The 19502-nt window shown below is 35.7% G+C and overlaps 1 protein-coding gene across 2 annotated transcripts in view; it reads left to right on the top strand.

Moving 5' to 3' along the window:
• BAI3 (brain-specific angiogenesis inhibitor 3) overlaps nt 1-19502 on the top strand; it is a 481908-nt gene that overhangs the window by 233610 nt on the left and 228796 nt on the right. For both annotated transcript variants that reach the window (XM_009333162.1, XM_009333161.1), the window contains 3 exons: nt 7094-7288; nt 13795-13863; nt 18820-18928. In XM_009333162.1, coding sequence (XP_009331437.1) covers nt 7094-7288; nt 13795-13863; nt 18820-18928 — 373 coding nt within the window. The remainder of the gene's footprint in view (nt 1-7093; nt 7289-13794; nt 13864-18819; nt 18929-19502) is intronic.

The following is a 19502-nucleotide window of genomic DNA, read 5'->3' as shown; positions in this document are numbered from 1 at the left end:
AGGAGAAGGGGAAGGTAAAGGAGCAGGGGAAAGTGTCCCCCTTTGTCTCCCCCATAAATTGGCTCACCGAGAGTGTAATTATTAATAGTTTCCAAGAGATGGTTCCCGAAGTACAGAGGTGGCAGCAATGCAGAGTACAAATACCAGATTAGTTTCATGACCTGTAATTTTATCATACCATAAGCCAGTGTTACACAGTACAGCAAAATGGTAACCTTAATCCAGTCCTCAGAGGTGACAAACAGCACAACAGGGAACATATACAGCAAGTAAGGTGTTACATAACACAACTCTGAGAACAAGCAGAACAATTCTGAAAGCAAATAAATCAACATTGCAACCAGTGACTATTAACCTAATAATGAATACTTATAACAAATTTGTTTCAACATGCTCTGGTCAGATTTGTCGTTATCTCAACTCTTTGAGCCCCACACTGGGCGCCAAAAAGGACTGTCATGTTTAACCCGACAGGCAGCTAAACACCACACAGCTGTTCACTCCCCCCAGTGGGGTGGGGGAGAGAATTGGAAAAAAAGTGAAACTCGTGGATTGAGGTAAAGATAATTTTAATAGGACAGAAAAGGAAGGAAAAATTGTAATAATGATAAAAGAGTGTACAAAACAAGTGATGCACAATGCAATTGCTCACCATCCACTGACCAATGCCCAGCCAGTTCCCGAGCAGTGATCCTGCCACCCCCTGGCCAACCGCCACCATTTTTTTGTTCAGCATGATGTCATACGGTATGGAATATCCCTCTGGCCAGTTTGGATCAGCTGTCCTGGCTGTGTCCCCTCCCAGTTTCTTGTGCACCTCCAGTCTTCTCACTGGCAGGGCAGTATGAGAAGTTGAAAAGTCCTTGACTTAGTGTAAGCACTGCTCAGCAACAACTAAACCATCCATGTGTTGTCAACGTTATTCTCATAGTAAATCCAAAACACAGCACTATACCAGCTACTAGGAAGAAAATTAACTCTATCCCAGCTGAAACCAGGGCAACCTATTTGGTGATTATATCCCAAGGACTAGAATAATTGACAATATTGATGATGATGACAAAAAATATAATTATGGAATGGATTAAGTGGCAAAAAAAATCTCTTGAGCAAAATAATAGGAGTCTTCTTGTGAAAGAGGGTAAAGAAAGAGAGTACAGAAAGAAACAAGCATCCCTCTGAGCTGTTCACATTCTTCTTCTAAAAACATGTTAGACTTCCACAGATACTAGATGATTTTTTTCAAAGGTTCTCCAATACACCTCATCACATATAGAAGAGCACATATAATTTCTCTAGCATCTGTGCACAGATTCAGTTTGCCTGAGATGAATGTCTAGAACAGCACAGGATTCTGTGTGATTAAGCTGGCTCTTTTTCTCTAAAAACAAATTACTGCTTTGAGGAGTATTTTGCCTGAGAAAATTTAGAAGTATATGACAGTGGGACGACTGTTTGTATATAGTGAAACAATCCTCATTTTTCTTTTCATCAATGTAAATTTAGAATAAGTTCCTTACAGCACAGGGTTGCAGTGATTTCAGCTGAGTGCACAGAGGCAGATTGAGGCACAATGTCTGCAGACACTTGGTGAGGATATTGCGCACCATGACAGTGGGTAACTGCAGGAAGGTAAAAGTTCAGTTTCAGGGCACTCCCTAAACTTTGATGTTTCTGGTTGGGGTAAATTATAGGAGACATTTGTTTGGGTTTCAGAATATTTACAGGGACTTGCTACAGAATTATAGAACTGAAAGGAAATTCATGAGATCATTCAGCCCAAACTTCTGTCCCATCAGAATTAGCTATACTTGCATTATTCCAGTGTTTTGTTTTTCTTGACTGTTATTAAGGCCTCCAATATGGAAGACTGCATAGTCTATTCAGGTAAACTATGGTACATCATTTCCTTTTCAGTTGAAAAGTTTTCCTTAATATATATCCTTAATCTTACTTGACATAATGTATACCAATTACTTTTTCCCTTTTCTACTATAATCAAAGGGAATATACGTTTTCCTTCCTCTCTGCAGAAACTGTTTATTTATTAGTATGTTATCATGATCTAGATTGAGACTACTAACTAATTTCACTGATGACAAAGTGGAAAATTATTTTGTATTGCTTTAGCAATCTCCTTCATAAAATGTTGAATGTATAGAAAAGGAAAAAGACTCTTATATGACATTAGGTTATAAACGTTCAGATGCATACCTGAAGACGCATAGCTGTATCTTCAGACCATACTCTGTTTCTTTTAAAAGATGGATGGAATAATATTCTTGAACACTGAAACAGCCTGAAAATAAACAAATAAATTGTCAATAATTAATTATATCAAGGGAAAATAAATGAAACTTCCAGATTCTGTGCTAAGATAGTTAAAGGTCTGTCTGCTGACAATCAGAAAAAAACATCCTGTAATGAAGGTTTTCTCAAATCTGAAAGGAAGAGCTTTCTCACAATGACATCACATTATAGTTTAAACATCAGCATGCTGCCTGAGTTCAGTTCAGTGCAGGATTATACCTATGGGAATATTTCAGCTGCCAAAAATGTATTTTCTGCCTTTTTAATTTGTGTGTCTAACTTTAAGCACACAAACTTCGGCATTTTGGTTCAAATCTTTCTGGGCTTCAATGATGGTAACTATAAAAGTAAGTTTAATGCAAAATCATTAATTAATATTTATTGAGGGAGTACTATGAATTCCAGCCTCAAGATTAGAAGCCACAGAGGTCAGGTAATGTGATTCAGAGCATTCAAGATAAGTTTTCAGGTGCTCTGGCTTGTTGTCTAGAGGAACCAACACTTTCAAGAGCATTTAGGCTTCTAATACAATTGTGTAATTCAAGTGGCTATTGCAGGTGAATATTCCTTCCTGTTCTGCATCTTAAGAGCATTATGAAAAATACTTTACAAAATATTAATGTTGGGTTGTGGAGGTGGAAAGCAAAGTGGTTTGCAGATTATGAGCAATTTCAGGATATATTTTTATTTCTAACTGTCTTTCCTCACTTCTATCTAAGGCTTCCTAATTCAGGTTCTTATAGTCCCCACTACCATAAAATGTATTAATGCTATCATTAGTAATACCTAACCATTAATCCAACTTCATCTTAAAAAATAATGAGAAAAGGATGATGGTGTAGTTACTCTTCAGATTAATCATTCTTTTCAATCTTTTATAGGTTTCTTGAGGGTTCATTGTTTCTGTCCTTTTAAACCATGTCTAGCTGTTAAGTTTGCAGTAATTATTATGCAGTAATAAATTTGTACTCCAATTCTGGAGGCCTAGGAGCTCTGACTTTGTAAAGAGGCATTTTTATTATATCATACTTTCTGATAAATAGAGGGACAAAGGCAGTTGGACCCTGAGTCAAAGTCCAGTTAAACATTTCAGTAATTTTTCAAGTATGCAACCATATAGTGCAGGCAGCTAGCAGTTGTGCTGACAACTGAAGTATCACTTTAACAGCTGCTTCATTTCACTATCTCTTGGCTCATAAACTTTATTTTTAATGAGCCTGCCTGTAAGACCACTAAAAAATGACCTTCACAGAGAACTACAAGGGCCTACAGTGGTGACCAAAATAGCTTTCTTGGACAGTGTATATCACAATGACCATAGCATAGAAAATAAGCAGTATGGTGAGAAAGACATTCTACTAACTGGTGATGAGAATATTCTGCATTTTCACACTGAAAGATTCTTCTGGTACCTGTGCAAGTAATCCACTACCTTCAACTCATACTAATCTGGACATCTTCATTGGCTTTAATAGTGTTGCACCAGTTTACATCAACTGAGTGAATGGCCTGTGATTTAACGTTGTGGTTAGGAGCTGTAGGCTGTCTTACAACAAGAAAACACATTATGTAATAAACTGATAATAAAGAGGCTGCTAATTCTTACCATGCCCTGAATGTTGCTTGCTGGTCTGTAGTCAAAACTTTCTACTAATTAACTCTAATTTTCACCCACATTCCTTACCTAAACACATTGCAATTTTCTGTTTTGTTATGCTAGTTCTAAGGGTATGCTGCTAGTCTAACTCAAGGCAGTGTGGGACTGGAGGGGTAGCTAAGGATCAGGGAAAGGAACTTCTGGGTTGGAGCTTGAGAGGGTGAAGAAAAGGTGCTCACCAAGCTGTGTACGAGTGGTGTGGCCCAAGGGAGAAACGGTACTTGTGCTGGGAAGCTGAGCTTTCTGGGTATGCCATTTTTTTAAAAACAGTTCCAAATTGAGCTGTAATTTTAAGAGCCAATAATTCTGAAGTACTTTAAACCACCTGTACCACAACCCTGGCTACTTCTGAAGTAGGTGTAATAATTTAGTCCTGTGGCATTGTGGGCACTTGCTCGACCCTTTTTATCATTGTGTCCAAAAGCAATCAAAATGTCTTACTGAAAGCACTAAAGGGTATACTACAGCTCCCACTTCTGCTGCCAGAGATCTGTAAAATTTTTGATTGAAAACAGAGCTTTACTTGCTCAAAAGCCTAAAAACCAGTCAAAACTAGGATTATTTTAATTTATTATTTGCATTCCAAAAACAGCTGAGGCCAAGACTTCTTTGTGCTATGCATAGTCCAAAACCAACAACAAATTGGCCCCTGCCATCTTTAAAATTTGAGTTTAAAGTCTAGCAGGTGCATGGAAAAACAAATGGGAAGGTGAACGTACAGATGGAGCAGAAGAAAGCAAAATAATGCAATATAAAATAACATGCTAAGTAGTTCAACAGCTTTCCTACTAGTGTTTTATACAAGTATAAGAACACAGTAGAGTTTTTATGAAGACTGATCACTTTGCTGTTGTTACTGCAATTAAAAGACCTCTTTGTTCTCTCTTAAGCTCTACCTTCAAGTTGTGTGATTGTTTTCCCACGGTACATCATGAGGCACATGTTAGATTTGGGAGTTCAGCTTTATGGACTGTCTTTTATGTTGTATGTCTTTTGGGCTTGACTAAAGACACACTGAACATTGTTAATCCTCAAAATCTGGAAATATGTTCTGGGGTCAATGAACAGCTGGACTAGTTCCAGCAAAAGTTCTACTATTCTGTGTTACTGTGCTAGCTGATGCTTTTTTTAATTTGCTACCCAGACACAATGTGTGAGCAGATGAGGCAAATGGCAACATTTCACACGAAAAATCACAAATCAAGTTCTTGTTTGCTTTTGCTTGTTCCCAATAAAGTAGTTCATAATGTTCTGTATACAATATCAGATCCCTGAATTTACTCAAATGAATTTTCTTCAATTCTCACACCTTTTTCTCCATTATTTTCCTACAAGATTACTTTCAAAGTCTCCTTCTAAAATGAATAAAAACTGCACAAAAGGATTTCTGCAAGCAAGCTTCTTGCCTAATTACTTATTACAGTATCCTGAAGACTGAGGGAGGTATTTCCACTGAAATATTTGTTAAAAAAAAAACAATTAACTGCCTCAGTTCTCCTCACTGCAATTTTTGTTGAAAATATTTGATTGTACAATTATGCTTGCACCTCTGTACTCATGGTATAGAGTAGATTCATTTCCTGTCCATGTTGCAGCGGGCAGGTGTTCTCCCAAATCTTAAGTATTTCTAGGGTTTGGGCAAGCCTGTTGTGGTCCATAACGATCCCCTGCTGCTATAAAGATGACTTAAGGCCATAGACATAACTTGAAGCAGCCACTTTGCCCAGCTCCAGCTGTGTTACATATATCTAGTTTATCTCAAGACTGGTTGAGAATGTAACCAAAATATGATCCAACAGCATGAAAAAAAAAACTATTTAGATTGTATATGTCAGAGGATGATTGCATTTTTTAAATTGCTTTCATGAAAGTTATTTTGAATCCTTTTAATCACTGTACTTTTTATGACATATTCTATCCTTTTATTTGTGGGGTTTTTTAATGAAGGCCCACATACTCACACAAAGTGGCTGGGGAGATCTGGAAGTGACAAAAAGTATCTTTACACTCTTCCTTCCACTTCACCATCACATTGTGTTACATTAGTCATCCTTCCCTCTATATGTCAGTAATAAGGCCAAGTTAAAAAGTAATTGAAGATACATTTACAGAGATGGTGTCAGCATTTTGGTTGCCAGTTGCACTGAATTTTCTCTTCAGCCCCCCTGCTTAGAGTGAGGTCTGTCTCAGCTCATTTATCTTTTCTTTAATTTAGCTTCAATTTGGAAGAACTTGTGTTTGTATGCATAAATTCATATGCATATTTAAAAATAGGTTGTTTAAACCATGCACTCTTTTTCAGCCTTGGCTGGCCTTGTGACATCTTTGTGATACACTATGCATCTTCCTGGGATGCTGAGTCAGTTTTAAGAATTAATCAGATCCACAAGTTCAGCTTCTTATCAGGAGGATTTTTCTACCAGCATATGTGTTTCAGATTACCTTTATCACTAGCCCTGTACAGAGCTGCTGGGAGAGCTACCACTGAAGTATGCTCTCTTGGCTGATACACAGGAGCAATTCATAATTTCATTTGCATTTCTTGAAAAAAACTACAAGATTGTTCCAAATTAGCACCTTTGTGTTGTTCTACAGAAGAGAGCACCATAATCAGCTTCCACATAAACCATAACTCTTGTATTGGCTAGCCAAGCTGAGCTGGCAGAGATGAAGGGTATACTTTCCTATAGTAAACTAGATTATAACAAGGACTGCCTTGGTATTTACCCCTTTCAGAGCTCTTGGTTGTTTAATGAGTGGCAACAGTGGTTGTACAGCTGTTCCTCTGAAGAAGACCAGTTCCTTGCTACATCATAGCAGTAGATTATAGCCACAGTCCACCCCATGGAGTTCCTTTGAGAACATGGATGTTGAGAAATTATTGGTGTCCAAAGAGAAGCAAATGGGTGAAACATGACAACTTCAGAATCTTTCAGCATAAAATCCATGATTCTCTGATAAATATAATAATTCTGTCATCATAGTCTACTATTTTGTCTTCTCTTTACCAGGATGAACTTTGTTATAATGGCTTTAATATTTAATATTTTTGGCTGTATTTAGAATTTGTCATACCTTTTTCTCAGTAAAGTAGGTTCTGATATTCGTTTTATTCTTCTGGTACAGATTAAAGAGCACCTCGCCAAGGGACAGAGGATGTTGGCTGGTGATGGCATGTCCCAAGTAACCAAGACACTATTGGATTTAACTCAGAGGAAAAATTTTTATGCAGGGGACCTTCTGATTTCTGTGGAAATTCTCAGAAATGTTACAGACACATTTAAAAGAGCAAGTTATATTCCTGCATCTGATGGGGTGCAGGTAAGAGAAAAATTGTAAGAAGGGTAGTGTTTCGATTGACGGAGTTTATGTTGGTATACTGCATGTCACCTATTTTATTCACTGAGGAAACTAAATCTTCTGAATGATAGACATAAACATTGTTCACATAAAACTAAGATACAAGTGTAAAATAGGAAAAAACTCAACTACATTTAATGAGACAAATATCCAAAACAATGCAGCGAGTGAAAAATGTAAAATTTTTTCTTTGTAACATTTATTTCAGTATCTTTCTCTTTCAAGATTTGGTTTGACTGGTAAGGATGTCTTGGTATTTTTTTGCACTAAGCAAACCACTAGTGTTGTTTGTTCTAGCTCATTTCAGTTCAAAATCTAACCACAGTGTTTAGTTATGTAATTCTGGCATTGCTTCTTCGGTTCAAATAAAAAAAGCTCATTAAAAGTGCACGGGAGTGATGGATAGTACATTTGATAGGAATTTTCTATTTCACATGTTAGATTAACTCTTCTTGTGCAAGAGGCCAATTAAAATACTGTTAGAGCTAAAAACACTGTAATTATTTCTACATAATGGGCTGCACAACTCATTGTGTAATGTTCATTAAAATAAATATTTCACAGGACTTCTAGATCAGGATATTGGTTTCATCTATATCTGAGAATTTTAGACACTTTTCAAAGACTGTAGTTGTACTGAAAAAGAATACTAAGATGGTAGATGCATATATTATTTATGAAAAAGAGACTTTCATGATCATTCATAAATTACTAATGAAGTTATTAATGCAGGTCATGTGTACATATTTGTTTGTATAAAGGTGAGCATAGATCATAAATACACCTTGGAATACATACATGCAGATAAATGTAGGTATCTTGGAAAAGACAATTTTTCCAGAGTTAAGTTTTCAAGAGCTTGCCATTATACTTTCAGTTTTCTTGTTTTTCTATGGACAAAGAAAAATTAACTTCCATAATAAAACCAACATTTCTTGTGTTGGCCTGTAGCCAGCTGAAAGAAATATTTTTTGAACAGTGCTTTTCAAAAAGTATTTTGGTTGGACAATCTTTTTTTTTTTTTAATTGAATGAGAGTCAGTATATTTTCCTACTTTCACTAAGTTTTGCTGTTAAACAGGGTGTTATTTACTGAAAATTTTTCATGCATTCAGCAATCTGATAGCCCAATGTGACTTCTTCATGGTTCACAGGCACTACAGAAATCTTTGGTAGAACCAACCTTGAGAAACTGCTTGGCACAAGTGATTTTGTTCATGGGCTTAGCAGATCAGTTCATTTGCAGTTTACATAGATTAAAGAGAATTTGATTCTTTTCACACTAATGACTGTGCCAAAAGTTCTGTTCTCTTTGGCAATGTAGAGCTGTTTCCAAAATTCACAACAGTATTCTGGCAGAACTTGGCAAAATGATTAGTAATATTATAATAATTTTTTATTAACCATTTTGAAGTGAAGAAATGAGACAAGGCGAAAACCGGTAAGCCATATTGTGAAGGAAATAAGAAAGAATTTCTCAAACCAAAGAAATAACTGTATTTCAGGATTTAGACACCTAAATACCACGAGCTCTTAAATGCCAGCTGAAAAAAAGACACTGAAACTAAAAAAAAAAAAAAAAGTTTAACAAATTGCAAGCTAAGGTAAAATCCAAAACCCAATGTATAGTGTTCAGGAAAGTAAGTGAAATCAGAATTAAGTATATGTTTTGCACAGGGGATATATTAAGCAATGTTCCTGTTACTGACTTTTGATGATATAAAATGAAATCCTGGCTCAGTAACATCAGTTTAAATTTTACTGTCAATTTCTGAGAAACCAGGATTTTCCCATATGTAAACATATGTCATATGCTACCATACTTTGGAGGATTGTATTTAATTTTTATTTTCACTATCACATATTTTCATACTTTCTAGTTCATAATCAAAGTAAGTGACAAAAAGGTGAAAATGAAATTAATTTGCACAAAAGTACCAAGATTCTTCTTTCTGAGGAAGCTCTGTGTGGTGTTCTAATTCCATTCTATTTTTTGCACTAGATAGAGAGTAGAATTTCTTAGGTGTTGGGTTTTCGTTTTAAAGAAATTCTCAGAAAAGCATGAGTGAGGTTTAAAATTTATCATTTTGCATGATGTCAGAAAAGTAGATTATGAATTATGGGTAATAGTATTTTTTAAGTTCCATACAAAAACAACACTTCCACTTCCATTAAAACTGAGAAAGGAAAAGCATATATGTCTATTTGTTTCTTATACTTTCCATCCATCTGGATAGTCCCTCAACTGTCTATAATCTCTGGCTTATATCCAGTATTAATATTCATGAATAGTGCAAAAGATGTGATTGAGAGACTCCATAACAAAAAGAATGAACAGAAAAGTAAGATCAAATTTGTAAATTTCAGGCTAATTACTCAAAATGAAGATGCCACTGCCTGATGTGCTGCATAGAAAATGCCACTTGTTTAGGCAGATAGACATCAAGAGCAAAACAAAGCTTCTAAAGTATGCATGTCTAGCGCCAAGTTATTTATTATATGACTGTTTTTCTTTTTGCATATTTTAACCTTTTTTGCAATAATATTTTGTATACGTTACATATACAGTGTCAGGAAGAAAAATAACCATGTATGAGGCAGTTAAACAATATGGGAGGTATCCTGCATCAGTGACTGAAAACAGCAGTACACTAGCAGAAATAGCAGAAGACAAGAGTCATGCAATTATTCTACAAGCAAGGACTTTCTCTTAATATGGGAACTGCTTTAAAATACACTGTGTAGGTACACTGAGGCTATGAGATGGCCACTGTGTTATTACTTGTGTAAGAAGGATTCTACCTGGGAGATAATTAAAATTTTAAATAAGCATAATATAAGCAACATTTTGGAACACTTCCCAGAATTGGTCTAAGAGTGCTTGAACTACCTTCTAAGGACAAGACGGCAGGAAAGGAACTACCTTTCAGGACAGGACGGCAAAGTGAGTTGCACAATCCTGAGATCCAGTGACCAACAGGAAACAGGGTTTCTCCCCAAAGAAGTTAGAGCAGTATAATCCCATTTATATTAGCCAGAAGGACCATTGCTGTCAATCAGGCATTAACAGGATTGCCCAATGCTTTTCTCCCCCCACCTTCCCCCTCCCACACACACACTCCCTATGCTGAAGTCCGAAAGTAGAGGTCACTTAAGGCTGTCCATTAATTCCTCCTAGGAAGGAATTCTTCTCTAGCTGTATAAAAGGATTTATGACAGCTTTATGCCTGCAGAGAGGGTCAAAGAATTTAGACTGGAACAGAGAACTGCAGCCAATGTATTACAGAAGAAAAAGATTGAAAGGAAGGAAATTAAATTAGGAAAACATAACTGTCCATTCCTGACTATAACTGATATTATCCTCAAAAACGCCTGGGCAAAAATAAAGGACTTACTTAAAAATTTGGCTCTGGCTGTCACAACATTTTCTGTAGTGGCCAGTTCAGTAATATGTAAGCCCTGCCATGAAAGGAAGGAGCTTGATTCTACAAGGGGGTCCAGTGTTTACTGCAGTAGTACCATCAGATCACATCCATAATGCTTCTAAAATTTAGCCTTCATACCTGTCAATCATTTTGCTAAAGAGCAATGTTGTTTCTTGCAGCATTAATGCAATGAACAAGAGAATAGTCAAAGGAGGTGAAAGACTTCTTAACCCCTATTCGCCTGTCACATTTTTGGAGTGCACCTCATATCTATTCATTATTGAAGCAGCAAAGTCATTTAATGGTCTCTCTGTTTAATTCACAAAGCACTGGTATTGCTGACTGAAAAATCTTCATACATGTCAGCCTCTACTGCTACCATAAATATGACATCAACCAGGGATAGAAATAGAGAAAAAAAAAGACCTCAATAAGCAACATATTCTTCACTAGGTCCATATACATCATTTATGGTTTATTGGCAAGTACAAAGTATATATTAAATCAGTTATTGCTCATCTTTTCTTTGTGCTTGAGTCTAGGACTATTCATAAGTTTTTCACATATATTTCTGTTAATTATTGGTCATTTTAATGCTTTCATGTAACTAAAATAAACATACAATTTAATGAACACATAACATTATTAGCAAAACCGTGTAATTTATCATCTGCAAGAAACATTTATAACTCCTGAGTGTTTTTCAGGCAATCCATGCTACTCTCAGCTAGATCCCATTACACAGCCATGGATACTTTTGCAATTAAGGTTTAGACTGTTTCTGCAGGGGAATCAGTGGCTGCAATGTAGTGCAAAACTAGCTTTGAACCGTCTCCTTAGTATGATAAATTATCCCACACTGAGCTCCGTGCTGCTGCAGCTAGACTGCTGCTGGCACCCTAACAAGTTCAAGTTAACTAAAATTTCTGTCTGCTACATCTCCACAGTATCACACTGGAAGAGTGCAGAAATATCACGCTTTAAAAACTGTTTTCCTCAGGCAAAATCTCCCTACGGCCAACTCTACCTAGTAGAACTCTTTGCCAAAATCGTAATGTCCTAGAGTAGATGTGGTTATAGTGCCATGAAACTGCTTTGGCCAGTATAGTTTATTTTACTTGAGGGACCGATAAGGCTGTACATTTTTCCTAGTTGAAGTTGCATTTACACAATTATGATTTGCCAACCTGGTTAAACTGGCAAATCCTTTGTAATGAATACTAAATGTAACTCTTTTTATTATGCTTTATTTTGCTACTGAATACCTGAAAGAGATGAAATGTATTCTGGGTATATAAGCAATACGTAGCTACATTTTCCTCTTCTTATCTTCAGCTTGACTGGAAATTTCCCATCTCTATCGCTGTAAATTGGATCAAACCATGAGAACATTTTTGTTTTATGTCCTGTCTTTAATCCCCATCATCCTGTCCCAAAGCATACTTGTCATTTTCACAGGAGCTCGCTGAGCCATTTCCTTTCTTGCCATGAAGTTTTGTGTTACTGAAGCTTATGGATATTGTGCTACTGACTTCAGTGAGAGAAGAATTGTGCCCTCATTAATGTACAGGATTATTTTGCTCAAGTTCACCAAAGTGTCAGTCACCTCTACATTAAATTTGCCAAGTTAAAGCAATTTTTATCTGTGTAAATTTTATGGTTAGTATAATTAACTTCCTAATGATGAGGCAAAGGTGGATCTTTTCGCTTGTCAAGTAGTTAGTGTTAGGACTAGATTAAACTGGTAAAAATGTTTTTTATGTAAAACTAGTTTTCCTGTAAAAATAGTTTTCACAAGTTTTATCCAATTTTGTATCCTATAGTTTTTTACTTATATGGTTGTAAGACACCTAAAATGTCTGTGATATCTCATATTTTGAAATTAACATCTTTTCAAGCATAAGCACAGTATCCATAGTTCACTAAGGTTGGAAGTTATTTCCGCTCTCATTTCAGTCACTGTGCAGTCGAATGCTTTGTACTTTCATTAATAGTGAGTTAAAATTACTTCTTACTTAAACCTTATTTAAGCCTTATTTATCCCCCCAAAATGGCTAAAAAGTAAGTGCAGGTGAGGGAACGACCATTAGTCTGAGTACCAATAGGGTCCTATGGTTGGTATTCCACTTACTTAAAGATTTTTTAGAGGTTGCGAGGACCTTAATTGCACTCTTCAGCTAAGGTCAGTGGAAACTACATGTATTTTTTATGAAGGAACAGATAAATTACAATTGGCAGGCTGCAGACAAAATTGACATTCTGCACAAAAAGTGACACAGAGCTGAGAACAGACTGCACAAATTCTTAGCTTTTAAAGATGAAGAAGTTGGGAATACAAATTGGTAGAGAGAGAAGACAAAATTAGAAAGGAAAGTTCTCCACAAACACTTGGAAGAGTGATTTTTAAAATGTGTGGTTTAAAAGCTAAATGTGTGGTTTAAAAGCTAATTTGTTTTTTCCTTATACTTAAATGAATAGGAGAATCAGATAAAGAAATTAACTGTTTAAGGTCAAAGAAACAGAAATTAATTATTCCTTTTCTGTTGAATTAACTAAAAGGACAGAGGGATATGTGACTTTTTAAAAGTAAGATGCACCTGGTTTCACACAGCATTTGCCAATAAAATACAATTGTATGTCCTATTTATGGTCATTAAGGATCATTTTCACATTTTTAATAGAAACTAGTGGCCTGGTCTTAGTGTACTTTGTTTCTAGTTTCTGGAATGAGAGCAATTTGAAAATAGAACACCATCACATTTAGAAGTTTAGCAAGTTTAAAACGGTTCTTATTTTATACAAAGCAGTAGTATGGAACCTGATTATATGGCCAGAAATGAACAATCAACCATAAAACATATGCGCCCTTTTATCAGTCTAATATATTATTTTGTTATCTCATCTCTTCCACTGACAGAATATAGGCTGCAGAACTGCATCTGTAATAGAGAAAGGAAAACTTTCTTAATGTCAACTTAAGGATATGACTGTTTATGTCATTGAAAGTCATTTTACTTTGTCTTTTATTTAATTGATTTTTCAGAACTTCTTTCAAATCATTAGTAACCTCTTAGATGAAGAAAACAAAGAGAAATGGGAAGATGCGCAACAGGTAAGATTTGCATTTTTTAACTCATCAATTTAAAAAATTGGAAACTATGCATATTATGACATCCACTGTGTCAGAAGCCACACATGATTTCAGTAAGTCATGACAAAGTGGAATGTATGGTTTCAAAAATCAGGTTAAACATACACCCTGCTGTAGGTGAAAGGAAATCCTAAGTGAGACAATATTTTGGAAATAACTGATCCTTTTCAAAAAGGAGTAATTCCAGGACCCATTGACTAATTCCTCAGATTAAAATTATATTAAGAATATAAGGCACTTCTCTTAATGAACAGATTTTTATTGCATTCCATGGGATTATTCATTATGTCTTTACTTTTCATGTTGAAATGAAGTATATACGAAAGCTGAAAAATGCTACTAAAAGCTAGCTGCAATGATGCTTTTATTAAACAGAACACATCAGAACTCACCTAAAGAACTCATATGACACCACCAAACAACTTACAGAAATTTAAACAGTAGACCTGTTTTAAAAGGTTGTATTTAGGAGAACAGCTGTGATCCTTAAGACTGACAAATTTCAGGAATAATTTAGATATTATGATAGCACTTTATAAAATAGTAAAGTCTAACAAAAATCATTAATTTATAATAAAAGAGTTTAAAATTCAAATGAAAACCTTTTTTTTGGATATAAGTATTTCTTACATGTTTATACCAAGAACATTATAGGGCAATGTTAATATTTATGTTCATGAACATGACCATGAAACTATCAAATTTATTCAGATACAAATAACAGTGACAATGGGGATGAACAGAAAATTACGTACAAAGAAAAAATTATGGAGGTAGTCAAAGGCAGGGAAACATTTCTATATGAAGAATGATTAAACTAAGCAAGATATTTCAGTATGAAAAAGTCAACTGCATTTACGTGCAATAGAAGCTTTTAAAAGCAGGAGTGGATTGGAGAATGTGATGCGGGAATGATTAATCTATTCACTTGTGCTTCTTGTAAAATAACTAAAGGACATCAAATACTGGCAGATTCGGAATGAATACTAGGAGATACATTTTTTACAGAAAGTCAGGTTGCATAACTTCTTGCCATTGAAAGTACACAAGATTAAAAAAAAAATAAATTAATGAAAGAAAAGTCAGTATAGGACTGTTCATGGAAAGATCCCGGTTTTGCTTAAGGAAGTCCTTTGGCAAAAAAGTGCTAAAGACTGTGCAAGAATCCCAAACGAAGTATCACTATGTGCATGCCCCTTTATACTCTTCCTTAGACATCTTCTATTTGCCACTGTCAAAGACAAGAAAATGGCTTACACAGATCTTTGGTCTGCTCTTGTATGGTCATTGCCAGTGTGCTATATAGATACTTGAAATTTGTTCACTTTTAATGTGGTTCTTAATAAATCACTAGGTGTTTGAAGGTCTTTGAAGCTATTTAACTTTGTTTTTGTAAGTTCATCTTTATAATATGACTAAGAAAGGGAAGATCAGGACTTTTTGCTACCAGTTCAAACCTTGCAGTAAACATATGATGCTGCAGTTGACCCATTGTAATTTAGCCAGGAATCGTATTTTTCTTTTGTTGTTTTTCTGTTCCTCTGTGTAAGAGCCAGCTACAAAAATAGACCAAGTATGTCATTTTCCTTAGTGGTAGTGGATGGAAGCCGCAAAATCACATGCATGTGGGCATTTTCCATAAACAGCACCAAGATTAGAGAACCAATATTAAGCAACTATTTTAATCCCACTAATGAACAGACAGAATACCACTCCTTATGTTATCAGCCTTGTCGTCTTCTACCTCCACCCTGCCTGCTTACCCATGCCATGTCCACCATCTGTCCCACGAAGATCAGGGGATGACAGCACCTAAGGGTAAATGGTGAGAATGTGGAGGTAAAAGAGGGAACAACAAATCTCCAGTTCCCTCCCCTCATTGCTGCTGGTAGAAGAAGTGGTCTTGAAAAAGGGAAAGGACACAAGTTATTTTTACTTTTTTGTAGCTCTTTATCTCTGCCTGGTAATTCATTGTCTCACAGACCTGAGTACAGCACTGGTAGGCAGGCAGGAACACAAGCAAGCACCAAGATGGGCTGAACACAGGAGTAGCGGGGCCATAGCCGCCTGGTGAAAAAGCTAGGGAATTCACTAAATTTTAGAATCCTGAGCTATGGCACCGGAAGAAACCTGGTCTTGTTACTGTTCTTGGGCAGTTACAGAAGCAGTCTCAAAGAAACTATTGAAGAAAGCAGCTCTTCATACCAGCTAGGAAGGGCGAGCTGGACTCCTAAGTACTCCTAAGAGTCTTTTTTTCTTTCACTACTGAAAAAAAAAGCTTTCCTATACAAAATATTATTTTCTATCATATTTTGGATAAAACACTGAAATATTATGGTTAAATAGAATTGGATTTTAAAACAGAAACAATATTATTTGATATTACTACATCCTGTGTGAAGACTTTTTTAGTTTTTATGTTAAAATCAAGGTAGGAATTGAACTTGAAAAGAACATGCACAAGTCATTATGTGCTGTGAATACAATCTAGTGCAAACACTATTGACTCATTAGAAAAGAGTAAAGGTGATTCTGTTTCCAGTTCAGCCACTCATCTGACTTTTTTTTTTTGTAATGAAACATTGCAAACCAAGAAGCAGTCTAACCAACTTCTTTTGTCAGCTTGTATGGTTTTCTTGAACTCCACAGCTACTGTTAACATAGATCTCTTAGCCTGTTTTCTGGATTCATTGCTGGAAAGAAAATCTTACTCACTGTCAGCAAATTGCTGACTTTCTATCAAGTATACAGCTGCAATGCCTCAGCACATCCTTTTTTCTCGATTAAATGCCAGCAGTTGATACCATTAATTACAGGTTATATAGCATTCAGATAAGCAGCACTCACTTTAATACTTGTCTTTTCTTAAGAGCTGATGTAAAGCACTGCACACAGGAAACCACTTCAAGTCCACAATGTGTTAAGTGTATACTGGTGTTTCAAAACACAGGAGCTATTCTGCATATTCTTCATCACCATCTGCTGGCATCCTATTGATTAACCAGTACTTCAGATACATAAAGATGAAGAGTACCTCTATAACACTGACTGTTCAACAGTTTCTGCTAAGTTATTACTATAAAATTTTATGTGTAAGAACTAGGGTGAAAAAATCTTTTCACTGAAATTTATCCTTAGTATATAATCTGCGAGTGTGTGTGCTATGAATGAGATGAATGCAAAAGCTACACTTACTACCTCAGTAACTCATCATTAGGAAAATAGAAGTTAAGTCTCCTTCACCTGAAGCAGCATTTACAAGCATGTGACATTTAGGATCATAAATGTCACAACAAATTCTTCATAAAAATTGTATTGCTGGCCTGCCTTTTATAAAAAGATCCATGTAGACAGCAAAGCACATTGTGAAATTCTCTATCCTGAACTGAGCAGCTATGGATCTAGACAGATAAAGCAAGATGAAGATGGATCACAGCATGCTGGAAGTTATAGTCTCTATTGGCATTTTTCAGAGTCTGTAGTCCCAGTAGTGGAAAGAATGGGTTGAATGTTGCTCATAAAGTGAAATCTGGACATCTCACCAATATGAAGAAAAAGGCACTGTGAACAGGTCTTCCATTCTTTTTCTATTGCAAAATACTCTATTACTGAGAATTGTCCTGTTCATAACAGGCCATAACAACCAAAAATTATTTTTAATGTGTGTGATATAAGCAGAATTTTTAAGCTTATTAATAACTGTTTTGACCTTTAATGCGGTTTTGATGATGCATCATTATTGTTGAATATAACAATTTTTAATATTTTTGTGATCATAGTACATTACAGCTTTGCAAATAAATTATATTTCTTGGAAATGTACTAGTTCTTACCATTTTGAAAGTCATATTGAGAGGCTGCATTAGCAATTCAAAGGCTATGCAGTTTATTTTAGTTTACTGTGTCCAGTTCTGGGCTCCCCAGTACAATGGAATGACATCATGGAATGAGTCCAGTGAAGAGCCATGAAGATCTTTAGGGGACTGGAGCATCTGATGTGCAAGGAGAGGATGAAAGAGCTGACACTATTTTGTTTGGAAAAGAGAAAGTTCAGTGGGGATCCTGTCAATGTTAAAACATCCTGAGGGGGGAGAGTAAAGAAGACTGAGCCAAACTCTTCTCAGTGGTGTCCAGTGACAGGACAAGAAGCAAGGGGCAAAAATTAAAGTACAGGAAATCCCATTTAAATATAAGAAAAACCTTTCCACTGTGAGAGTGATTGAATGCTAGAACATGTTGTACAGACAGGCTCTGGGGTCTCCATCCTGGGATATGTTCAAAATCCAACTGGATGTGGTCCTGGGCAACCTGCTAGAGCTGATCTTGCTCTGAACAGGGGGTTGAACTAGATGATCTCCAGAGGCCCCTTCCAACCTCAGCTATCCTGTGATTCTACTACTCCACACCAGCAATGAAAATAGTATTACCAGTAACAATTTATATTACTTAAATATTGATTAAAGCAACAAAGGTTTATCATGCTGGAGAGACCATGGTATGATATTCATTCAGCTGTTTGTGTCAATAATTCTGAAGTTATTGAAGATATCTTCCAGAGGAAGGAAGAATATTTTAACTAGAATTATTCTGGAATATGAAATGCTTTAGCCATTAATGAAAGTAATGGCCAGTAAAAATTTTTTTGGTAAGTACAGTGAGTTAGAGCAAACATTCCACAATTCCAATGCAAAGCTGATTTCATGTAGCTTTATGGGAAGTAGTGTCTGTTCACATGAGGATCTAATGACTAAATGGTTGTTTTACAGTGACAGAAAATGTTGGGTATTGAAACATGGGAAGAGCAGTTTGACTGTTAAGTCTCACATTTCATTTGATGGAATTTAGATTTTATTTGAATTTGCTGCTGTAGAGATTTTGATATCATAGTTAATGGCATGTCTGACCTTCCTTTATTAGATCTATCCAGGCTCGGTGGAGTTAATGCAGGTGATTGAAGATTTTATACACATTGTTGGAATGGGAATGATGGACTTTCAGAATTCATACCTGATGACTGGAAATGTAGGTAAGAAATAGGAATTTTTTCTATAAAATTTATGATCTATTGAAAATCAGAAATTGCAAGTATGTACTATAGAGTTGCTGCTTCTATCACAATCCAGATTGGGCTGCTCCTCCTCCTCCGGATTATCTCTCTTGCTTGGTTATCATCTCCTCTCTGGTTTAACACAGTTGCTATGCCTTACACATTGGACTTCTCCATAATCATATCTCAAGATCTAAATGCAAAGTTTCAGACTCTAAATAAATTTCAGAAAATACTCATCAGAATACTATGAACTGTAGGTATATGTTAGAGCATTTCCAGGATGTACAGTGTGTCAAATGGTAATTTAGAAAATCATGTTAATTAAGATAATAATGATATACTTAATAGCTTGAGAAATGTTAACTTTGTTGACATTATCTTTTTTAATATTCTGTTCTCCCAAAGAACAGTCTTTGCACATTATGGTGTGATAATAATCAGCATAGACAGATAAGGAATAATTAAAAAAATAAAAATCTATTAGTTGCCAAAATAATTTAAGCCTATGGTTTCTTACATCAGTTTTTTCTATGTGTGACAGTTTCAAAAT

The sequence above is a fragment of the Pygoscelis adeliae genome, unplaced genomic scaffold, assembly GCF_000699105.1.
Source record: "Pygoscelis adeliae isolate BGI_AS28 unplaced genomic scaffold, ASM69910v1 Scaffold57, whole genome shotgun sequence".
Taxonomy (NCBI): domain Eukaryota; kingdom Metazoa; phylum Chordata; class Aves; order Sphenisciformes; family Spheniscidae; genus Pygoscelis; species Pygoscelis adeliae.
This window is presented reverse-complemented; position numbering and strand designations above follow the sequence as displayed.